At 46.6% G+C, this 25,424-nt stretch overlaps 1 protein-coding gene across 1 annotated transcript in view; it reads left to right on the top strand.

Annotated features, from left to right (window-relative positions):
- Farp1 (FERM, ARH/RhoGEF and pleckstrin domain protein 1) overlaps positions 1-25,424 on the top strand; it is a 200,605-nt gene that overhangs the window by 87,268 nt on the left and 87,913 nt on the right. The window contains exon 2 of the mRNA XM_059273188.1: positions 19,083-19,187. Coding sequence (XP_059129171.1) covers positions 19,083-19,187 — 105 coding nt within the window. The remainder of the gene's footprint in view (positions 1-19,082; positions 19,188-25,424) is intronic.

The raw sequence follows: 25,424 nt of genomic DNA, 5'->3' as shown, positions 1-25,424 counted from the left end.
TAACTGATATACATCCTGAGTTCCGGTACAGCTGAGCAGTATCTGAAGGGAATACACATAAATGGGTTTGCAGCTTGACTTAAACCTGAAATGTACTGGGAAAATGTTCTTTTGACATCTGATTTAAGACTTGCAACAGCTTTTCTTTCTCTTTTTTTAAGATTTTATTTTATGTGTATAGGTCTGTCTGCATAGATGTCTCTGAACCAGGTGCCTGCAGTGCCTCCAGAGGCCAGAAGAGGGCATCCAATCCCCTGGAGTTACAGACCATTACCAGCCATCATTTGGGTGCTAGGAATTGACCCAGGGTTCTCTGGAAGAGCAGCCAGTGCTCTTAACTACTGAGCCAGGAGCCTCTCTCTTCACTTCATTTGTATATTGAATTTATACAATGCCTGTTGCAAAATGACTCCTCAGTTCCAGATGGCTCTCACTTTTGCCTTTTAATTTGTGACTGAGAAACGGGACAGAAAAATCAGCTAAAGTTACTCTCAAGTTTTATCCCCTAGTCTTTCATGAAGGAAATCTCATTTTTCATGAGGCAACCTTGGAGCACTATAGCCAGTCCGTGGGATTTGGCAGTGGGGGCAAGCAAGGTAGGGTTCTCGCTGTCCTCCCCGCCCCCACTCCCCTGAGAGTTATTTTGTGGTGTAGTGGGTAATCTTGGCATTAAAGTCTTCACATTTGTGACTGTCTGCAGGTTGTTACGACACCTCACCTCATGATCTGTGATAATGATTTGACATTTACTCTAAAGTTACCCTTTGAAATTGTGTCCGTGCGGAATTGATTTTTTTTTTCCTCTAGTGTCATTAGACTTAAAAAAAAAAAAAAGTGTACCATTATTTGGAAGAAACAAAAGTACTCACTGGGGGTATTTTCTGTGGTCCGATATGTTGACCACTGGGTGTCCTTCGGAGCCCGCTCCCCTTGTCAACTTCCTTTCCTTTTTCCCTTGTTAACTTAATCAGTAAAGATCCCTGGATGCCTCAGGAGCTGAGTTTCTAGAACTTTGATTCTGGTGTCTTTTAGCGTGTGTGTGTGTGTGTGTGTGTGTGTGTGTGTGTGTGTGTGTGTGTGTGTGTCTGTCATGGCTCGTCCAGCGAAGTCGTTCAGACCCATTGGCCCACCTCATCCTTAACTCTTATTGAGGGTGAGCATTGGGGACTATGCTGATTGCTCTTCCATGATACTCTTTCTTGAGGCAAAAATAAAGTAATTGACCTTTCCTAGGCAAATTAGATGGAGAACGTGAAGTGGATGCTGTTGAAACTGTTCTAGACATGTGCTGGTACAGGTGGAGAATTACAAAGCTTTCCATGTAGGATAGCAATGAACTTAGGAGGAAGATTTGTGGAAATGAGCCATGAATGGTAAATTTTGCACTTGATGTCAAAATTGAGGAATCTTTTGTTTCTATCTTTCAACAAGCTGTCTCTCCCTAAAGTTTCTAGAAACATCTAATTGTTTATGCAACAGTGTTAAATCTCTCTTGCTGTTCCCCACATTACTGGTTAGATTGATACACTGTTCATGTGCTTGGCTGTATGTATCACTGAGGCTCCTGTCCGCCTCATCAGCTTGTAGGGTGAGCTTGGGCAGGCTGGACGTGTTAGGAGTAGACACTCTTCGGGGCACTGGGCTGGTTTCTTTATAGATGAACCAAGGGTGACCTGGGGAGGGGGCGTTAAAGTCAGACTAGCTCCACAGTGCTCATGCACTGTGTTCCGCAAACTCAGAATCTGGCTACTGTTTGGTTTGTGGGGTTTTGGTTTTTCGGGTTTCGGGTTTTGGGTTTTATTTGGCGGGGGGGGGGGGGGGTTGTTTTTGTTTTTGTTTTGGCGGGGGGAGGGGTAGTGTTTTCACATCGAATATGTGGTGTGTGGGGAGGTGTACATGTGCATGTGCAGATGTGTGCCTATGTGGAGGGCAGAACAGGGCATCTTCATTGCTCCCTGTTTTATTTCCTTAAGACAGGGTCTGTCACTGAACCAAAGCTTGCTGCTTGGGCTAAGCAGGCTGATGGGCATTCTCTCAAAATCTGCCTTTCTCGCCGGGCGGTGGTTGCGCACAGCCTTTAATCCCAGCACTCGGGAGGCAGAGCCAGGCGGATCTCTGTGAGTTCGAGGCCAGCCTGGGCTACCAAGTGAGTTCCAGGAAAAGGCGCAAAGCTACACAGAGAAACCCTGTCTTGAAAAAACAAAAACAAAAACAAAAACAAAAACAAAAAAATCTGCCTTTCTCTACCCTGCAATGCCAGATTATGGGAACATACAGTCATGACTGCTTTTTATGTGAGTGCTTGGGATTCAAACTCAGGACTTTACCCACTAAACATCTCCCCAGCTCCAGAATCTGCTTTCTTAATTCATTATTGTACAATATTTTTAAAGGGATTAGTAAACCAGGGAGGTACATACATGTCCATGTAGTCTGAAGATTTCCCAAGAATATTTATCTTAACATTTATACATGTAGCTTGTCTTGTTTGGTCTTCAGAGCTGTATTTGTGGTTGAGGATTTGGTAAAAATGGGACTTTGGTGAAAGCTGGGCCTTGAGTTTAATAAAAAAAAATTTCAAAACTCACGAAACCAGCGGCGGCTAACGGCATTGCTGCATTGCTCCAGCCTGCAGCGGCTGCACGGCCTTCCTGCCTGGGAGGAGGCAGTTTCTGTCGCCCCTCTTCCCGCTTGCAGAGCAGTGGAGTCCAGTTTTGGGATTTTTTTTTAATTTAATTTAATTTTTTTTTAATTGAGAATTGTGTCAATGGAGGACTGCTTTGTAAGATGATGGGAAATGGAGCTTTCGGGCACAAATGGCTCTCTGCTGGGCAACAAGTGTGCAAGAGGGATGGGTGTTCAAACGCAGGTGTGCTACCTGGCTGTTGTGCCTGTTTCTGCTGTTATTTTTTTATTCGGAGAGACTGATAAAGCATCTTGGCCTATAATATTAAGAGAGTGTTCTTTTTCACAGGCCCAGTTGTGGAGAACTAGTGTTCATCACTGTCTTTTGTTCTGGGACCCTGAGCCTCCATGTCTGATCAACAGCACCCCCTCTCCTCATCCCTGTCCTTGATTACCACGGCGCTGTGTCCGCTGCTATGGCTCCGTGCTGTTCTTTTGCAAACACACTTGATCCCAAGGCTTCTCCCCCTTCCAGTGTATTTGGACCCTCCATGCCTTCGAGGAGGAGAAAAAAATGTGTGATATTCACTGCGGCCCCTGTAGACTAGAACACCCAGGAGTAGGTGCGGCTGGAATCAGCTTCTCTTTGGCACCACTGTGTAAATTATGTGGACGTTATCTTGCATGCTAAACTCAGCAATCTGGCCCGGAAGACAGATCAAAGCTTTTAGAATGAGATCTTTTTGTGTCCGCGGTTGGTCAGACTGGGTCTCCGTAAACTATTTTTTTTTTTTTTGACAGCAGGTTTAATTTTTGGCGGATGATTGAACCTTTGTTTCAGAAACATGCTCATGGTTGTTTAGTTATTTTAATTTGATTTTTCTGGGAGCACAATGCCATCCCTCACGTTTGGATGAAACACATTCCGTGAACTGAGACTGTAGGTGGAGTCCTGTCACTCCTGGTGACCTCTCTTGAGGGAAGGGGACACACTGGTTTCTCACTGGCTGTATCCCTTCCTGCACATCGCCCTTGTAGATTAAAGTTCAATCATGGAAGAGTCAGAGGTATTTCTTTTCTTTTAAAGCTCACGGGTCCTACTTGACTTTATTTTCTGAACCATCCCTGTTTCCCAGCACAGCCTTTGAGTAAGTGCTGCTGCGGGTCACGTGGGCGGTCACTCTGCGGAGTGTGGTTTGTAGGGTTTCATGTAAGGCGTGTAAACTGTCACCTGGTGTCTGTGTCATGTCTCCCATTTGTCTTCAGTGTCCTGCTGCCGCGAGTGTTGGCCACACTGTGCCAAGGGCGGTGCCATTAGGCTGAGCCTGGAGTTACAGATCAGTGTGAATTAACAGAGAAGATGCCGGGTCCCGGGACTCAGTATGGGGTGTGTGTGTGTGTGCACATATATGTGGAATAGTAGTAATTATAGCTGGTCATAAGTAGAATTCTAGAGGGGCATGGTATGGATATGGGAGGAACTGGAGAGTTGGTAAAGGGAGGGGCTAGAAATTATGGAAATACAGTATAGTTATGTATGAAATTCTCAAAAATTAAAAAATTTAACCTGAGGAAAGTTCTAGATTATAACATTAGTAAGAAGAAATATGAGAAATCATGTCTGAAAATAACTTTTTATGGAATCATGAGACTTACATAAAATGTTTATATATGTCACATAAAAGCTTATATATAATAAATGTTTATACATTTTTAAAGCCCTCTCTTCACCTGTGTTGAAATAGCAACATAGGTGACAAAAGACTCAGTTATCCAAATCCCCAGAGAGCCGTGGTCACACAGAGCCAGTGTGATCTATTTATAGAACTACCCAAGGGTAAGGTAGAGAGGTGACTTGGCCACTGACTGGGACGTGACCTACTGTCCACACGAGGTGGATCCTCTTGTAGGTAGTTGATTGTACAAGCAGCTGTCGTGTGGCTAGTTTGGCTCTATGCTGTGCAGTTGAACATGTTTCCTCATCATTTGAATGCCAGCCTTGAAGACTAGGGGTGTAACTCAGTGGCAGAGCATGTGCATAGCATTTGCAAGGCCCTGGGCTTTCCCCACCCCTCAGCACTGAGACAAGAAGGGAAAATATGATCCTGGACTTTATAATTTTTTGAACCAGTTCACCTGTGGTAGGCCTTTTATTCACAGGTTTTGGAAGGTGTAAACTCTGAGTGTTTTGTGGTTGTTTCGGTTAAAGATTGTACCCTTGTAGTTTGACTGTGGGAATTCACTTATTCACTCCTCCTTTATGAGAACCACCTTGAGGAGACAAGACAAGGGTCCACACCCCGGTGTCATGGACACTCCAGCAGAGGGAGGTGACAGCGCATGTCAAACACAGGTGATGTGCTGTTGAGTAGGAAGTGAAATATAAAAGGAAACAGTGAGATGGGGAAACAGCATAACGAAGTTTTAGCAGGGTGGTGTTGGGCAGCCCTGTTGGAAAGCAGACACAGCAAAGATAAGGAAGACGTGAAGAAACTAACCCTGGGAGTTTCTAGGGAGAGCATCCTGGCCTGTGCATCAGCCCCGAGGTAGACGAGCGTCTGGTGTTCCTCAGAGAATAGCTGGGGTGACTGGGATGGCATGAGCAAGCGGGAGAAGGGTTGTGTTTAGCTCAGTGTGGGGCAGTGGCCAGCCCCCTCCCCCATCGTGAGGTGTGGCTTGGTGGAGATGAGAGCTTCTGACTGAAGCAGTTTGAACCGTTTATGTGATTAGTCACACTGTGACATAGGATAGGCAAAGGAATGAAAGGAAATGGATGGAAAAACATTCACCATCCTGTCAAAAATAGCTTTGAGAAGAGCACCGTTGGCCGGCTTCAGTGTCCCTGTTCCCAGTCACAGTCCCTCTTTATTATAGTGAAATAGATGTGACATAAACTTTAAAATATTTTAAATGCACATTCAGTGGGTTAAGCTCCCATTCATCATTGCCCATCCACAGAACACTTTGTCTGTTCCCAGTCAACGATACTCCTGACTCCCCTCTCTCTCCCAGTGACCGCCGTCCCACCCCTGTCTCTCGGACATTGAGGATGTGCTTAGAAGGCAGTCCTCTCTGTAGACCAGCAGAGCTAGCCTGGTCTACCTCACTGACTCCTGTTGCTGAACAGGAGTGAGAACAGACTGTAAAGAGAAATGCCTTGCTGTGTCCTGTGGCTACATCAGAATTCCTGGAACTGGGTAAAGAAGGAAATGTTTATTGACATCTAGTCCTGGAGGCTGCAAAGCCCCAAAACATGACCGCTGCATCTGCTTGGCCTCTGTGAGGGCATTTGTGCTGCATTATAGCATGGCAAGCGGAAGGGCAGGTGTGTTCGTTCGGAAGAGGGAAATCATGAACTAGTGCTAGTGTTGTGAACAGCTCCTGTCTCAGGGAAGCCGTCAACCTCTTAAATACCTCACCACGACCGATGCTGCTACAGGGATGAATGAATTTCAGTGTAGCTAAGGGTGTAGCTTTGGGGTGGAACAGGCACTTTGTGTACAAAAGCCCTAATCCTATTCAAGCTCCGTAATGTGTGTTGAACGTGAGTGTTGCAGTTTATAAACCATATTCAAACTATAGCAAAAATATTTGTATGAGTGAATTTCTGCGACAACGGAGCTAATAATTCTTTTTTCCTCGTTGTTTTGTTTTGCGTGCCATTTACAATTCTGGGTTTTATTTTAATTAAAGATTTTATTGTTTATTTTTTAATGTGTATGGATGTTTTGCTTATCTGTGTATCCATGCACCACATGCATGAGGTGCCTAAAGAGGCCAGGAGAGGGTGTCAGATCTTGTGGAACTGGAGTTACATGTGGTTGATAGCCACTGTGTGGGTGCTGGGCAACAGAGCCAGGTCCTTTGTGAGAGGAGCAAATGCTCTTGATCACTGAACCATCTCTCCAGCCCGGAGTTTGATTTTTCAATATTCTAAATCAATATAACATTGTCTTTTTCTGAGTAAAATCCTTTGGACTTGTTTAGTAAGGGTTTCCATTGCTGTGATAAAAACACCATGACCAAAAGCAACTTGAGGAGAAAAGGGTTTATTTCAGTTTACAATCCCACAGCACAGTCCATCGTCAAAGGAAGTCAGGGCAGAAACCTGGAGGCAGAGGCTGATGCAGGGGGCGGGGGGGGGGGGGGGGGGGCTGCTTACTGGCTTGTTCCCCATGGCTTGCTCAGCCTGCTTTCTTCTAGATCCCAGGACTACCATCTCAGGAATGGCACTGCCCACAGTGCATGGGGGCCCTACCACATCAACCATCAATCAAGAAAATGCCCCAGACTTGCCTACAGGTCACTCTTATTAAGACATCTTCTCAATTGAGATCCTTTGTCTTAAACCAGTTGTGTGTAGGTTTGTGTTACACTGGCCAAAACTAACCAGCACTGGCTTGTTTCTTCAAGCACACACTAAAACTGATAGATTCGTCAGTCATTTCTGGTCACGTGAAATCTTTCTCCAAGATTTCAAAGCAGTAGGGTTGGTTTAATAAGTATGGAAGCCGGGCGGTAGTGGCGCACCCCTTTAATCCCAGCACTCCAGAGGCAGAGCCAGGCGGATCTCTGTGAGTTCGAGGCCAGCCTGGTCTACAGAGCAAGATCCAGGACAGGCTCCAAAGCTTCAAAGAGAAACCCTGTCTCAAAAAACCAAAAAAAAAAAAAAAAAAAAAAAAAAGAGAGAGAGAAGAGAGAGAATGAATATGGCTACATAACCCAGGCTCACCTCAGCCTTGCAATCCTCCTGCCTCAGACTCCTGGAGTTAAAGGCATGTAGGTGACTTATTTTTAAATTTTTAAGATTTATAAAATTTGTGTGTGTGTGTGTGTGTGTGTGTGTGTGAGAGAGAGAGAGAGAGAGAGAGAGAGAGAGAGAGAGAGAGAGAGAGAGAGAGAGAGAGAGAGAGAGTAGATGCCATGTGAATGTGGGTGAATGCTGGAAACTGAACCCGGGTCCTCTGGAAGAGCAGGAGTCTTGCTGTTCATTGACAAGCCACCTCTCCAGACCCTGATTCATGCAGTTTTAAGTTTAAGAGCTTTTTGCATGAAAAGGACTTTAAACCCTTTCTCAGGGTTGAGAAAATGTTCCTGTCCTCACCACTGACCACTTGAAAACATTCTGAGCTATTTTCGTGGAAAGCGCCTGTGGACAGAAGAATTCGTCTTCCAGTTAATACTGTCTTTAGAGATTGGCTCCTGGGGAAGGCTGGCAGCCAAGGACAGGAGGCGCTGGCAGCACATGAAGACGAGGAACCCAGGGCGTCGCTGTCGGCTTTCTCCAAAGTCCTCTGTTCAGATAAATAGCCACTTTTTACCTTTCTTCAGAACAGTGATTTTGGAAGTCAAGTGTGATATCAGGTGTTATCTCCAAGATCTCTTTATGTTAATAAAATTCAGAAGTTCTTAATACTACAAGGACAATGAAACTGATTCTCTCCCCAACCCACTTCTTACAACAGGTTTTTAGGAGAGAGGTAGAAATCCCCATTCCTCTTTGCACACACATTCTGTGCATAGCCCTGGAATGCAGGAAGAAGGGAGTTCTGTGCCCGGCACACTGGTTACAACATCCATGAATTACGGTGAAGCTGAAAGGACCCATTCTCTCTTGTCCTGGACTCTGGGACTCCCTGAAACCCAATCTGATGTGTGTTTAATGAGTGTTCCGAACACCAGGGCTCAGTGCCGAGGGGAACAAGGAGACAGTGTGCCCTTGCAGGCAGCGTGGCCACCCCAAAGCCTCCTTAAGGGGGAGAATGGCAGCGTTTGTGCATAGACTAACCGGCAGACCTAAACATTTAGCTACATTCATCCAGAATGACAGCTTTGTCCCAGCTCCCCAGAGCTGAGGTGTGAAGTTTTATTTCCTGTCTATGGTGATCACACTGTTTCCTTTCCAAGGTACCAGACATCTCTTCAGTTCTTGAGTTATCTATCGCCTTTTGTTCCTCCAAAGCATCATGCTTGTCATCATAGCTGAGACTAAGTAGCGTTTACTGAGTTCTGGGTGCCACTCTAGTAGTTTGGAGTGCCCAGAGTCCTCAGCGCTGTGGAAGGGTTGGGTCGTGGTGCCCATGTCACAGAAGAGGAGATTCAGGTGCAGACTAGCCTCATGTGAGTGTAGCCGTGGCACGATGTTGGCCTCCATGCTGAAATGGCCCAAGTGTGCGGCATAGACGAGGTCCGTGTATGGATCCCTGCTGGTGTCCGGTGTGATTACTACATAGGTGTCATTGCCAGTGATCCCCAAAGGGAAGTCCTGTTACTGTTTCTACTAGATAGCTGCAGGCCACATAACAGTGTCTTGTCCATCATGGACTGCCAGCCACGATGTTGGTCCTAGGGAATTATAATAGAGCTGAAGAATTCCTGGTGCCTTGTGACAGGATAGCTGTAACGCTTCCCTCATGGTCTGTGGTAATGCTGGCATAAACCAAGCCACTGGCTGCAGACATATGAAAGAGCAGCACAGAAATTATGTACACTACCTGGTAATAGTGATAATCAGACATCACAGTAGTGTGTGTATACTGTATATATTTGGTTGTAGGCTATAGCAAATGTCGCATCCGTGCCCCACCTACTACAGTATTCATAGTGTGGGTGTTCGTGGGGTGTATCATAGACTGGATAAGTGCACTCTGGTGTTGTGACCATGCAAAACCACCAAGACATGTTCCTGGGACTTCTCATCAAGTCATCAGCATAGCTAGACTTTCAAGAGTTTGAACTTTGGGAATTATCTTTTCACTTCTTTCCTCTCAAAGCTTTTTTTGCTTTGAGATCAGCTTCATTCATTCATTCATTCTATGAGATGCTCCCTCTAGAATTTTTTCTCTGATGTGTTTCCTTTCCTACTAGCTAATTTCCATTTTCTTTGGTCTTTGGTGTAGAGCTCAGATTCAGAATTTGAAGGTGTCACCCAAAGCTCTGGAGTCTATATACCTTCTAACTCTTAGAAGAAGTTTTTATTTCTGCCACACCATGTTTAGTCCTAAGATCTCTTTCATCTTAGGACTATCCATCCTTTACAGCCTTCTGGATTTAGCTGTCATTGTTCAGTAAATTAAACAGGCTCTTAGGGATGTGAACCTACATGTTCGTTTGCTTTTTTATTTTATGTGTATGGTGTTTGCACGTATGTCTGTATACCACATGCCTGACGTAATCTCAGAGGTCAGAGGAGGGTGCCGGATTCCCTGGAGCTGCCATGTGGGTCCTGGGAATTGAACCTAGGTCCTCTGGAAAAGTGACTGGTGCTCTTAACCCCTGAGCCATCTCTCCAGTCCGAGCATTTTAAGAGAAGTTTACCAGTCCCGTGCTGCCAGATGTGCAGCAGCCTCTGTTGCCAGTTTCGAGCAGTTCTGCCTCATCTGGCTGCTTCTCGCTTTGGACTCCCCCTCCTCTTCTCTGTCATTTCGGCTTCTTTCTCTGTCATCTCCCAGAATTCTGAAGAAATCTCTCACCTGATGTCTCCCCTCACATTTTCTTCTAAGAATTTATTCCCTTTTTAAATTAAATGATGGTTGGTTTTTTTTTTTTTTTATTCTTTCACTGTCATTTTAGCAGGAGACAGTAGAGACACACCGCATGTGTTCACTTGGCTATATTTAGCCCCAAGTCTGACATTCCCCCCTAGTTTGCATTAAGCCCAGGCTGACAGTGGCCTTGTGCTGATCCTTCTAGGAAAAGGCAAAAAATCGTGGGCATTTACACACAGATCCACGGTTCTTGTGGAATTTCTCAGTCTCTGCCCTCCGTGGCTCCCACTTCACTGGTAACTGTCTTCTGGAGCTGGGGGCTGTGGAGTGTTGCTGTGTTTAATGAGGCAATTCTACTTAATTTTTCTGGTAATCAAGAGAGGTTTATTTCTGGGATAACTTACAGCCAATAGGGATGGGTTACAGGATCCAGGAGAGATGAGGTACCATCCAGAAGAGAACTCCAGCTTGGTCTCCAGATCCCAGGACCACAAGGTATCCAGCAGAGAGAGCAAGCATGTATGCACCCGAGTCTTAGGGGCTCCCTCTTAGCCACGCCCCGGGGCAGGTCAGCTCCAGGTATGGCAGTTACCTGCCGTCACTCTAAGGGGCAGTGTTTCAAGGTCAAAGCTGGAACAGCTACCCACTACAGTGGAGTAGGAGAAAAGGAAGGGCCAGCTGAATTAATGGACGTCCTGGGAACATGGCTGAGAGATGCTGAGACCCGGCGTGACTTCAGGCCTGAGATTGGGTTGTAAAGCTTTCAAAAGAGACGATTAAACAGAAAGATCTTGAACTGTGGAACATGCTTCATATACAGAATAATGACAGTGCAGGGCGGGGGGAGCTCTTTAGCAGTGAGAAAAAGAAATCACCTCCTCCAGTTAGCCTGCATGCTAGGTGTGCTTGGATCTGGGGGGTAGGATGTTGAAAGGCTGGAATTGTTCCCGGGCTGCCTATTGAGGCTTTATTTCCTTGTCATCTCTGGCTCCTGAAGGGACAGTGCCAAGCATGCACTGTTTCTGTCTACATGTGCTGAGAACGAGGCCCTAAAGTGACTGTTAGTTTGTCAGGACTGGATGACAAGACACCAGACAATGGAGGCATGCTAACGGCAGTCTACCAGAGTTGGCTCTGAGACGCTGGGCACTGTCCTTCCCAGCCTCCTCCAGCGTCCAGCTTTGGCCATGATAACTTGGCATCCCTTGGCTTCAGCTGCATCCTCTCATTCTCTGCCTCTTGTCCTGTGGTGTTCACTCCCGCTGTTCCCATCATCATCTGAGGACACCAGGTCGTGCTGGGCTAGGGCCTACCCTAATGTTCTCACTTGGTGCCTGTGAAGACCTGCTTTCAGATTCCACCACTGGGACTCGTGGCTCAGACTGTGGCCCTCGCAGAAGGTTTTATATTTGCTACCATTGTTGAGTCTTCAGGTTGATTATCAGCCTCAGGTAGAGACCAGAACCATCGGCAGGACCCCCAGAATCCATCTGTGAGACCCCAGAACCTTGCAGATTCTTAGATTTTATCTGTGCCTGTGGCTCTTCCCTGTCCCCAGGGAATCAGTGAGCATATTCAGATGGAGGAGTGCTATGCTGGTCACTTTCTCCTGACATCTAAGCAGAGACAAGCATGAATGGGGGCATGGACCCCATCCCCACAGCTAGATCATTGCTGGAGTTGAGCTCTGAATCCAGGGACAGTGCAGGAACATGCCTTTCAGTGTGGATCCCATCCGCCTGTCACCCCTCAATTCCACAGGAACTATGATGCCGAGAACATATGGCAAGACACTTTGTGATCATAATTCCATTTTGTGTGACCAGGGGGTTGGCTCCTAAGACATGTGCTGCTAAGCCTGATCTCAGTTTGGTCCCTGGAACCTCCACGAGGGAATGAGAGAAGCCACTGTTTTGTAGACTATTCTGACCTTCACATGGATGCTGTGGCACATGGGTAGATGCACACACAATTTTTAAAAGGTCCATTTTGTGATCGTAAATCTATTTTAGCATCACACCTGTCCAGAGTGGCAATAATATCCCTGGTTCAGCTGTTCGGGAGCCAGAAAACTGAAAGTTTAAGACCAGCCTGGGCTCAGACTGAGTTTAGGTCAACCTTTGCAACTAACTGCAACCTTGTCTCCAATGGCAACAAGAAGAGTAAGAGTAACAATGTCTCATTCTTCCCTGACTCCCTATGGTAGGACTGAACCAAGCTTCACCTGTTGAATCCTTAAGCCACTCTGTGGCTGTGTTTGGAATGAGAAAGTAATTAACTCTGAATGAGGCAGTAAAAAACAAGCATGTTCTCAGAGGACCACTGTTTTTACAAGAAGATCCAAGGCCAGAGCTGCCTTTTCTTTTTATTGATTCTTAAATTGTTTTTTGCCTGTGTGTGTCTAGTATGTGTTCATTTGTATGTTCACGTGTGTATTAATGTTACTGCGTGTCTGTCTTGATTGCTTTCCAGCTAATGTTTTGAAACAGTGGCTCTTACTGAATACGGAGTTCAGTGATTTGCCTAGGCTGATGGCTAGTGAGCCCTGGGGTCTGCCTGTCCCTGTCCACATAGCACTAGGATTGAAAGCGTGCATCACCATGCTCAGCTTTTCTGTGAGCGTTGGGAATTGGAACACATGTCTTCTCCTTGAATGGTAGACATTTTGTTGTATGATACTTGTTTGTGTTCTGACAAATAAAGCTTGCCTGGAGATCACAGAAGCAGAGCATCCAGCCTCTAGAGACTTCTTACCTCTACAAAATCTCAGACCAAACAGGGTGAGATCGTACCTTCACCTGCCTTATATTCCTGACTCCACCTCCCTGTGGTATTGTATTCCCCCAAATATTGTGCATGCTAATAAACTTATCTGGGGTCAGAGACAGAACAGCCACAATATTAAACATAAAGGATAGGCAGTGGTAGCACACGCCTTTAATCCTAGCATTCCAGAGGCAGAAATCCATGTGTTCAAGGATACAGACAGGGATGGTGACTCATCATGCCTTTAAGCCCAGGGAGTGGTGGTAGAAAGCAGAAAGGTATATAAGGCGTGAGGACCAGAAACTAGAAGCATTTGGCTGGTTAAGCATTCAGGCTTTTGAGCAGCACAGTTTAGCTGAGACCCATTTTTGGATGAGGACTCAGAGGCCTCCAGTCTGAGGAAGCAAGACCAGCTGAGGATCCGGCGAGGTGAGATAGCTGTGGCTTGTTCAGACTCTCTGATCTTCCAGTGTTCACCCCAATAACTGGCCTCAGGTTTGATTTTATTAATAAGAACTCTTTAAGATTCCTGTTACACCTCCCTAGTCCTGGGATTAAAGGTGTGCACCATCACCACCCGCTCTGTTTCTCTTTTAGACTGGTTCAATCTTATGTAGCCTAGGGTGGCCTTGAACTCCTGATTTTCCTGCTTCCTCCTCCCAAGTGCTGGGATTAAAGAAAGGTGACCTTCAGGCCGACTTTGTCAGAACACAAACAGCAGCCCTCTGCTCCGCTGGCTGACCTCTTTCATTCCCTCCAGAGCCTGCCTGCCTGCTGTTCCGCTGTGTGAGAACACTCCAAGAAGCTAGCCACCTGGGCGCCACAAACAGCCCTCACCGGAATCTAACACCATCATGCAGAATTTGCATCCTTTGGAGCTGAAAAAGTAACAAGTTTCTATTGTGATGACATCAAATGTGTCCCTTTTGCCGACTGATACATTGTATATCCACATTGTGTTTACTTGGCAATCTCATCTGTCAAAACCCATTTAGTTTGGGCTTCTTTTAAACTTTCCAGGATATTCTATTCTCAGGTTACTCTACCATCAGAAAGAGTCGCCAACCGTTCTGTTTTCTAACGGGGGGTGGGGGGGGTGGGGGGGGGGTGGGGGGGTGGGGGGAGTGGGGGGGCCGGCATGCATGTGCATATGTAGCTAAAGGACAGCTTCAGATGTCATGCCTTAGGCACTGTCCACCCTGTTTTTAGAGACAGTCTCTCACTGGCCTGGAACTTAGCAAGAAGTACTCACTATCTGTTCTAATTTACCTAATTATTTGTCTATATCAGGGACTTAGTGGAAATCATTTCCCTGTTCATAGCATAGTGCCTACACTTGACTTTACTCCCCTGGTAAGTATATCTTAGCCTTCTCAAGCTATTATGTTTATTAATAGCTCTAATTACCCATTCAGAAATGGTCCAAGAAAGAAGATTGTAAGAAAATCCATGGGGCATTGCAGCACCCTATGTTCAGACTGGTAGACAGTGGACTACGAGACTTAGAACGATATTCTCAAAGATACTGCTGCTAGGAAGAGGGGTAGGGCTTTTGAGAGAAGCCATTTCTTTCTGTTGGGTGCATGTATGCCCTGGTTGCCATGGTTACACTAAACCCTAACCGGAGAGGGGGAGGCAGGAAACCCTTCCATAAATGGCTTTCTGAAACCTGAGCAGATGGAAATTTTGTAAACCTGGTCAGACATTACCTTTATAGATTTCTGTCTGTGAAATAATCCTGAAAGCTTTCTCAAGTAGGAGATTGATTCACTTGGCTCTTTAGAGAGGTGGGGAAAAGAGAGAGGCTCTGCCCCTCATCTGCAGAACAGTGGCTTTAGTCTTTTGGAAAACAGAAGTGTCCTTGCATAAAACTTTATGGATAATCTGAAAACACAGGAACAATTTAAAGGTACAGTAAGGCGAAGCACTGAGCCTGTGGCTTCTGTTTGCTGGACTGTGCTTGTGAATGTGCACACCACTTAGGATTTGGGGACTGCTTCCCAAGCATGTGAACTCCCCGCTCATGTGATTTCATAGGGCCCAGTGTAAGGCCAGTTTAAAATGGAGAAGCAGCAGGGAGACACAGTGTGGAGCCTGCCAATTTGTTTGTGTAATAGATTAAAATTCACATGCTCTTGGAGCTTAATTAAGAGTAGCCAATAAAAAAAGAGAGAGAGATTTGATTGTGTGTTCTCATTTATTGCCAATTTGTTCTCCAGAATGAAACATAATAGTTACACTTTGACCTCTCATAAGGGAAAAACTTCTAGATTATTATATCAAGAATACTGGCATATGGTGTAGTCTGGATTCACATTTTCAGAGGCCATGGGAATCTTAGTGATCTGCAAAAGTACAACCATATGGGGATATTTAAGAAAACATCACTGGGGTCTGGAGAGATGGCTCAGTGGTTAAGAGTGCTTGCTGCTCTTAAGACAGGACCTGGGTTCAATTCCCAACACCCACATGGTGGCTGGCCTGCAACCGTCTGTAATTCCAATTACAGGGGATCCAATGCCCTCTTCTGGCTTCCATGGGCACCAGGCAGGCACATGTGCACAGACATACATGCAAGCAAAACACTCATATACATAAAATTTTTTTCTAAAAAAAAAAAATGTTGCCAGGTGGTGGTAGCATACACCTTTAATCCCAGCACTCAGGAGACAGAGGCAGATGGATCTCTGTGAGTTTAAGGCCAACTTGTTCTACAAAGCAAGTTCCAGGACAGTCAGAGCTTTTATACAGAGAAACCCAGTCTTAAAAAAACGATAGATAGATAGATAGATAGATAGATAGATAGATAGATAGATAGATAGACAGACAGACAGACAGACAGACAGACAGACAGATGTTTGATAGATAGGCAGATAAAATCTCTGTAGCAGGCCACAGAGGTCATATTAAATCACTATTGTCATACGTGGATTTTCACCTGATAACAAGACCACTCTTAGAAAATGCTTTTCTAGATATTTCTTCACTGTTTTTGTATTTTGACTCCTTAAATGATGCTGTTGTCTCTCTTTCACACACACACACACACACACACACACACACACACACGCACATGCACACGTACACACCTTATCTGTTTATTTAGAGACAGTGTCTCATGTAGCCAAGGCTGGCCGCCTACTCCCTGTGTGCTTGAAGGTGACCTTGAACTTAGGATATTTTTGCCTTTACCTCCAAAGTGCTGGAATCCCAGGTGTACACCTGTTTTATACAGCACTGGGGGCTAAATTGAGGGCTTCTTGCATGCTAGCCAAGCCATTTACCAACTGAACTATGCCCCAGCCCACTGCTCAGATTGGACTACTTACAGGTGTGCGCACACCTGTGTGTGTGTGTGTGTGTGTGTGTGTGTGTGTGTGTGTGTGTGCATGTGTATGGAGACCAGAGGCTGGTGTTGGGTTTCTTTCCCTAATATTCTCGTTCTCTGAAACAGTCTCTCACTGAACCTGGAGCTCACAGTTGGTTAGAGTGCATGGCTAGTGGGCTCAGAGGACCCCCGTCTTTGTACCCCCAGCAATACAGCATGCCATCATGGTCAGCTTCTGGGTAGGTTCTGGGGCTCCAGCTCAGGCCCTTATGTTTGTGTGGCAGGTTTTATATGGCCTGAGCCTTCTCCCCAATGTGGCTGGCTGGCTTCCTTCCCTCCCTCCCTCTCCCACCCCCCTTTCATTCAATAAAAGAGTCTTCTGAATGTGTTGTGGTTTTCTACCTGGAGGTATTTTAGGCTCTAGTGGCCTGATACCTGCTGGAATGTTAATGGTGAATTCATGGAAAACATCAGAGTGTCATTTACTTGTAAAATTATCATGTAATGAGTCGTCCAGCCTTTAGAAATGTTCTTATGTCATGCTGTGAATGTAGCCAGAATTCACAGAGGACTCAGAATGCTTCTTTTTTTTTTTTTTTTTTTTTTTGGTTTTTCGAGACAGGGTTTCTCTGTGTAGCTTTGCGCCTTTCCTGGAACTCACTTGGTAGCCCAGGCTGGCCTCGAACTCACAGAGATCCGCCTGGCTCTGCCTCCCGAGTGCTGGGATTAAAGGCGTGCGCCACCACCGCCCGGCTCAGAATGCTTCTTATAGATGGATCTTGGGGGCTAGAAACTAGTCACTCAGACTCGGAGTTGACATCTCCATGTTAAATAGCAACCTAGTATTTTAGAAGAGGCATTTTTATGTAAATGTGCACAAAAAAGTAAATTTTGAGAACATCTTTAAGAAATGAGATCCAGGAGCTGGAGAGATGGCTCAGTGGTTAAGAGCACTGACTGCTGTTCCAGAGGTCCTTTTCAATTCCCAGCACCCGCATGGTGGCTCACAACCATCTATAGTGGGATCTGATGCCCTTTCCTGTCATACAGACATATGTGCAAGAAGAGCGCTCATGTACATAAATGTATAAATCTTTAAGAAGAAAAAAGTGGAATTTAGTTTGTCACTGTTAACTAGATTCTGGCCATTTATTTACAGCCCATCCTGCAGGCAGTCTCTTCTGCTGCTGCTCTATGACAGGACATAGGGGGCATTTGCAAGGTGAGGCTGCAGGACCCAGCACAGCCTGGTGTTGACCCGGAAGTTAGCTGTGCATGTGGACACCTGTGCTGACTCAGTGAAGGATTCAATTTCAATGGTAGCTCCCCAACTCTCTTCTGACATGTTTAGTCTAATATCCTTGTCCATAAAGACATCCATTGTATACTGACTTTTCTCTGCTTATTTAAATTCCTGGTGTTGAACTGTGAAGTCTCATTTCTCAGATTCTGTAAATCTAGTTGAAGTTATTAGATTCCCTTAGTTCCAGGAATTCTTTGGGAAATATGAGTGCCTGCCAGCTGGGCAGATAGTTGGCAGACAGACCGTGCTGGAGGTTGGGAAACTGGACACTGCGCAATATAGGAATTCCTCCACAGCGGCTTACTCCCTGACCCATTTTAAAGGTGTCTTTTGTTAAAAGTCTGTGGCTTTTGCTGGAGTTACTGAGAGAAGGTTCTAGAGAACGTGGCTGTCCATAAGCTAATCATACAGCCTCTTGCATGCTTGTGTGAGAAAGTGAACCTAGAACCAAGGTCATTGTGTCCATCTGTCAGCTTAGCTAGGAAATGTCTGTGTGCACATAGCCTATCAAAAACAGTAGATGACATTGCCACAGTGACAGGAAATTTCTTTGCATAAACGTGCATGGGCTTGGAGATGCATCTGAAGGGGAAGAAGACGGGGTCTGGGCTAGCCTCATCTCATCCTGCCACCTGTGCATGTGAAATGGCTCCAACAGGACCAGTGAGCTGGCATTATCCACAGAGGATGCTCCACACCTGCTGGGAGCTGTGGCTATCTTCCAGACTGCTGTGAAGGCAGCTGTGGGGCCATAAAAAGACATCTGTTAGAGAAATGGAAGTGTGCAGTGCCCCACACGGAACCATCTTTATTGGCCCCTGTGGCTACCATCACTGTTCCTGTCAGCTCTCAGCCCTCACTGTCATTCAGCATCTTGAGTTAGTTGGCTCCTAAACTGTTATATGTGTATTGGAAAGAAAGTGGAAATATAAAACCAATGACTTTCGTAACATCTGCCTCTTGAGGTTTGGTGTGTGTGGTAGCGTTTGATCCATCTTACCAGCCAGGTCTTGGGAGTCCATGGAGTTGTAAAGAGAAAGCAAGGCATGATTCTAAGTTGGGGCGTTACACATGTTACTCCCTTCTCTTCCACCATGTGGCCCCTTTACCTGCTGAGCTCTTACCTGTCCTAGCATGTGACAGGTAGAGAAACTCAGTTCCCTGCTCTGTGTGCAGCAAACCAAAACCACCCTCAGAAACAGATGCCAGGCTTGCTCACATATGCCTGCCATCCCAGCTCTCAGGAGGCAAAGGCAGAAGGATCGTGTGTTCAAGGCTGGGCTATGTAGCAACATTCCTTCTCAAAACCAAAAAGAAATGACAAGCAGTTTGTTACTAGAAAAGGGAGGGTGCTGTGGCTGGGTTTGGAGTGGGGAGAAATCGCTTTGTCTCAGTCCGGAGTCAGAAGACCACAGACACAGAAGTGGCTCCCAGGATGTCACAGGGTGGATGGTGACAAGTCCTGCGTGACCCTTGTGAGCCCCACTGACTCGGGAATTGGGAGCAGTGTGGTCTGTGTGCCTGTCTGCACACAGCAAAGGACACTTCTAACTCCAGTTCTTTCTGTCCACAGCAACGGGCTCCAGGGAAGGTGCTGCTGGATGCCGTGTGCAGCCACCTCAACCTCGTGGAGGGCGACTACTTCGGCCTGGAGTTCCCTGACCACAAAAAGATCATGGTAGGAGACGCAGGGGACACCAGCTTAATGTCACCACCTTCCCACTGTTCATCTTAGGGATGGGGAAGAATCACTGCCTCTCTGGCCATGCAGAAGTAAATAGAGGGAAAACTCTAAGAAAGCTCTAGTTTGTATTTTAAATATATATATTTGATTAAATGTTCAAAACACATGCAAAGGTAATTTGTGCATCTGCCAGCAGTGCCTAAGGCTGGAAACAGCCTCCCTCCACCCTGCCTTCCACTCCCAAAGGGGTCATAACCCACAGGTTCAGAGCCACTGGTATATGGGGGTTTTTTTTGTTTGTTTTTGTTTTTTCTGCATGCATATCTGTATACAATGTGAATGCAATGCTTGTGGAGCCCAGAAGAGGGCATTGGATCCCCTGGTACTTGAGTTACAGACAATTATGAGCAGCCATGTGGATGCTGAGAATCAAACCCAGATCCTCTGGAAGACCAGCCAGTGCTCTTTACCACTAAGCTCCCTGTTCCTGCTCCCACATGTTATTCTAGCTGTTCTGTAGTTTACAGAGGAGATCATAATAAATTGGGAGGAGTTAATTTTAAGATGTATTTTATTTATGTTTATATCCAAAGCATTATCGTTTAATATATCTCATATCAGTAACTATGAATAAGTTGTTCTTATAATGTCATTTTTGTCATACCCAGTTGTCAAGTCCTACTTGTGTGTTTGACACCAACTCCTGTGGGTCCAACCTGCCTGCAGTGCTCGGGAGCCATCCTTTTGGATTCCCAGGACCATGCCAAGCTGCTGGCTTGAGCAGCTGCTGGTGCATTTGAGGCAGCATGAGACATGATTTGATTCCTGGATTAGGAAGGCCACTGCATCTGGCTGGAGTAGGACAGTTTGGGCTCAGGACAACCATCAGGACCTGCTGCATTAGTGTGGCCTGGAACCCGGAGCGTGGCAGTTAGGCACTAGGATTGAAGGGTAGGTGGGATTGTATGGAGCAGTGAGGGAGCTCAGAGTGGCCCAGTCTGTGGGCTTTGTGGTCTTAAGTAGGTTACAGTGCCTATTGGTGGAAGAGGGAAAGCCTAGAAAAGGACCAAGTTGGGGGAGATGACAAGTCTCATTCTGACCTGAGCTGGGACACGTCAGTGGGCAGGCTGATGGACATGTCTGTGGTGGTATTGTGTTCCCCAAAATATTGTGCACCCTAATAAACTTATCTGGGGTCAGAGAACAGAACAGCCACTAGATCTAGAGGCCAGAAAATGGTGGCACATACGCCTTTAATCCTAGCATTCCAAAAGCAGAGATCCGTCTGAATCTCTGTGAGTTCAAAGCCGCACTGGAAACAGCCAGGCGTGGTAACAAGAACCTTTAGTCCCAGGAAGTGATGGCAGGAAGCAGAAAGGTATTTAAGGCATAAGGACAAGGAACTAGAGCTGGTTAAGCTTTTAGGCTTTTAGCAGCAGTTCAGCTGAGATTCATTCTGGATGAAGACTCAGAGGCTTCCAGTCTGAGGAAACAAGATCAGCTGAGGAACTGGCAAGGTGAGGTGGCTGTGGCTTGTTCTGCTTCTCTGATCTTCCAGCGTTCACCCCAATAACTGGCACTGGGTTTGATTTTATTAATAAGACCTTTTAAGATTCGTGCTTGATTTTATTAATAAGACCTTTTAAGATTCGTGCTACACATGTCGGATAAGCAGGACTAGAAGGTGAATTCCCTAGAGCATAGGAAAGAGACCTGAATAGAAATTAGTGCAGACAACTGCTATTATTAAGTACCAACTGAAACTCTGAAACAGGATCAGAGTGAAGAAAAGGGACTGAGGCTGAAGGAACAGACGACAGAGGCAGAGCAGGTGATAGCTAGAGGGAAGCCAGAGCTGGCAAATACAAAATCCAAGAAGCGTGTGTCCCAGGGAAAGACGTGGGCAGGGGAGGCGCTGGCTGCTGTCCTGTGCTGTGCTCACAGCCAGTGGCACGTGAACTGGGAACCTAAAGGGGACAGGTGATGTTTCTCTGCTTATTTCCACTGCCAGACGTCTGCATTATCCCCACCTTTCCTAATGGTTTGTTTGCAGTGGTGTCTAGGGTCTTTCCTACACTAGGCTATGCAAACTTTATTCCCCGCCCACGCTGTCATTTTCTAGTCTGTACCTTAACTGCAAGCTTCCCTGGCCCAGTCTTTCCTTTGATGTGGCAAGTGGCCACAGGGCTGCCAACTCCTAAGTCCCCACTTACCTGACTCCGCTGAGTCCTGAATAGAGAAGAAACATGAGTTGAAGTGTCAGATGGCAAGAGGCAGAGTTCCCCTTCATTAGAGGAGTATACAGCTTCCGGTGAGAGTCCAGAAACAACTGGTTTCCGCAGGCTGGCTGGAGCACCGCCGTTGGCGGGAGCATTGTTTCATAAGCCCGTTTTATGTTAAAGTAATAGCTTTCCAAACACCCGAAGACACACCAGCCTGTTGTTTCTAACAAGCCTGCTCAGCCTGAGTCGCCGCATGCTCCCGATGGCTCTCCTGTTCCCGGGCGTGTTCCAGCCCTGTCCTCCAGAGTTGCCTTTCTGCAGCCGAAGTCGATGCTGGCACTTTGCAGTTGAGGGATCTGAGATTCTGCAGCGACTCTGTGCCTGGGCGGTCAGTTAGCTAATAGCAGAACAAGGGCTCCAGCCACCATTCTGACTCCCAGTTCAGTGTCTTTCTGTGTAACCACAGGGACTTCTCTATGCTAGGCTCAAGGACTCCTTTCAGGGGCTGATATGGCTTGATTGTCATGACCCGTGATAGTCCTTAAAAATGTGTACAACTGGAAAAGCAGAAGGAAAAATATCAGTGCTGACTTTCAGAGACAGGTGCCTACTTCATATGTCATGGAAATAGAACCGTGAGACTTGAGGGTATAACTCAGTGGCAGTAAGCATGCAGGCTGTGGGTTCAATTCCTGCCCCACCCCCCAATTCAGATACTACAGCGCATAACAGTGTATGTGCACTTACCGTGTGCCACAGTGTTCTAGCACAGTAGCAGACGGGACCCGTTCTAAACAACATGTAAAGGGCTAGGCGTGGCCCTGTTCTAATAAGACTTTACGAGGAAGTCAGAAGCCGAGTTCACATGTGCCTGCCCTGAGGAGTAGTAAGCCATGCCTGGCTCCATCTCAGATCTACCCTCAGCATTCATTAGTTCCTTGTTCTGTGTTAGAGCTCAGGCTGAGGGAAGGTCCGCACAGGCACTCCGGCAGGAAGCATAGAGGGAGGACTGGCTCTCTGTCATCATCCTATCCTGTCTCTGTGTCTTACCCCGTCAGTCTCAGCCTAGGAGCTGCTTTCACAGAATGGCAAAAACAAGCTATTTTTACAGAATTGATCTGCAGCACTAAAGGGGACTGTGTAAGTGGACAACGCTGTCCAAGTGGGGTCCTGGCTGTGCCTCCATCTCTTTTCCTGGCTGCTGAGTTTGGGGTGCAGTCCTTTGAAAATTCACTGGGTTTTATAATTACAGCATGTGCCACATGTGTGCATTGGCTACAACCTTAATGAAAATACACTCTAACGTCCAGTGAACTCACAATGTGGTGACAGCCTTGTGACCTGAATATGGCCTGCAGCTGGTGGAATCATCACAGGGGTGCTGAACACAGTCTTGATTGTCTGGCCTGAGGAGTGTGGTTACCTACATCTTCTCGCATGTGGAACCTTCCTGCCTTTGTGCCAGGCGGTGTAACCCAGGGCATCTGAACCTCATTCTCACCTCTTTGCCAGGCCTCGTGGCAACAGGAAGACCGGGGCACACTGGGTAGTTCCAAGCCCCACTTCCCTAGTGTGTGAAACGGAGAGAAGAGTGTCCTAAAGGATCGGATGTGCTCGTGGCTATCCGCAGGAAGCACAGGCCCTAGGGAGTATTCTGGAAGCATAGGTTACAGAAGTCTATTCCATTGTCTTGTGTGTGTGTGTCCCAAGTGGGTAACTTGAGATCTATAGTCGTAGCCATTTTTAACTGTGACTCATGGTCCTGATTTTGCACATCACCAGTGTGTTTGCAGAAGAGAGTCAGTCATTTTGCACACCTCTCTCAACCAGCTGCACAACTCGCCATGCCCCAGCACACCCCCCCACTTACTGTTCTGATGGAAGATCCACCTCAGCTCCCCTCCCCCATCTCTTTCCCCAAACCCGCCCCTTCAAAGCCCACTAAACACAGCTCCTCCCCCAGAGAGGCTCAAGACCACTCTCACAGGGTGGGTGCTGCATCCCAAAAAACAGACACATGGTTTTCTGTCTCTAGTTCCCACTCCTCTCTAGGGGGCCAGAGAATCACTTGGGAACGCTTTACCCAGTAAACCCAGGCTTTTTCTAATTCGGTCTGATTTGGATTGCTGTGTCAGCAGAGAGGCTTATGGGGTGCAGAAAAACCTGATCACTTACCATTCAACTTTCTGTTTCTAAGAACTGACTCCTCTAGATGTCTGTATCTGGAGTCCTGCACTATTTATTTACCTGTCTGTAACTGGGGCTTATTTGACTCCAAAGGTCATCCATATAGCGGGATTTGTCTCCTTTTTTCACGATGGATTCCATTTCTCCTTTGATGGATATGTGGGTTGCTTCTTCCTCTGGCTGCTCTGAGTGGTATTGCAAGGAGCATGGGCCCTGCCATCACTGTGATACCCAGCTGTGATGCTGCCTTGGCCAGGCTCCCTTTGGAAGGCCGCTCACAGCTGTCCAGTCCTGGGGCTGCCTCAGTTAGCTTTGCTTAGTTTTTTGTGTAGGATACATGTTGTTCCCCAGAGTACCTGCCAGGCTAAGGCTGTGGCTTTTGACCCTGGGTGAGAAGGTGTCAAAATCAGGCAACTTGAACTGCTGCTCAGCTTTTGCCTCACTTCTCTTTGTTTTAAATGCTCAAGTCCAGCATTGTCTTCCCTCACTCGCCCTCTCCCTCACATCAAACCTAGGGCAAGCACATGCTAGGTAAACACTCTACTACAGAACTATACCTCCAACCAGGGCACTGTCTTTCCTAGAAAGGAAAATGAAGGCTTTCTGTAGTCTACGATGTGTTTCTTGGGGTTGTAAATAAGAAGTGGTGATTATTAATTGGGCTCTACTCTTAACTGGGCTCGTCCTGTAGCTTCTGTTAGCAGAGGTGATTGCTGTGCCCCTAGTGAGTTTACCTCCCATTGCCCTCTGGCCCTGAAGTTTCTGTCCCTGAAGGATCTCTCTATAGAGCAGAGAAGTCTTTTTTTTAATCAGCCTTAAAAAAAAATAGCTTGGGTCTTTGCCTGGAATGCTATTGATCTAAGCCTAAAGACCTTGTACTTATGTGCTAGCTGATTGGAACATGGGTCTGAGGCTGATCAAAGGTAATTTTTGATAACAGTGGACACAGAAACCTGAAGTGGAAGCATGGTGACCAGGAGGCCTCAGCAGAACCTGTCTGGTCTGATGGAGGGAGGAGGTCTTGATGTACCCACCTCTGTCATGGCTGCACAGGAACAGCCACGGATGCTGTAATCAAAAGGGTACACTGTGATCCAGCTGAACATCACTTGTAGAGGCAAGATGGGCAGATCCCCAGGGCTTACTGGCCAGCCTGCCTAGCCTGATGGGTGAGTTCTAGGTCAGTGAGAGACTTGGTGTCAAAATAAGGTAGACTGTGGCCCTGAGGAATGATACCTAAGGTGTTCCTCTGACCGTCACGTGCATGTGCACCTGCACACACACATACATGGGGGAAGCCCACCTTGTTTGTGGCCGTGAAAGTTTCAGTTTCCTATGGATTTTACATATCATGAAATACAATTCTTCACTGAGATTTTTCCCCCCTACTTAAAACTGTTAGCCCATTTGCTCTGGAACCATACCAAAACAAGCCATGGTCCAGATTTGACCCATGCACACCCCAGTTGCCAGTCTCTGCTTAGTTTCATTCCTCCCAGGTGGGAAGTCTCCCATCCATAAATCACAGCAGACAAGTTCAGAGAAGTTCTTACCCAGCCTTTCACAATGAAGCCGGTAACCGTTCCCCCCTCTCCCCCGGGCCTTCTTAGCCCAAGCACTGTGTCCTGCCTGTTCCCTTTGCTGCCTGCCCCCAGACCTTACGTCAGGGAGCCACTCCATCCAACCCAGACAGCTGGGTGGGTAACACCTTTTCCTCTGTCAGTGGAAATGAGCCCAGTAAGGCACCTGCCACTTAGTAGGCACTTGGCTCTCAGATTCTATCCTTGGATTATAACTCAGAAGCCCCTAAGGCTAGCTCACC

Source organism: Peromyscus eremicus, chromosome 9 (genome assembly GCF_949786415.1).
Source record: "Peromyscus eremicus chromosome 9, PerEre_H2_v1, whole genome shotgun sequence".
NCBI classification, from domain to species: Eukaryota; Metazoa; Chordata; class Mammalia; order Rodentia; family Cricetidae; genus Peromyscus; species Peromyscus eremicus.
The sequence above is the reverse complement of the archived record's forward strand: the minus strand, read 5'-3'. Positions and strand labels throughout refer to the sequence as shown.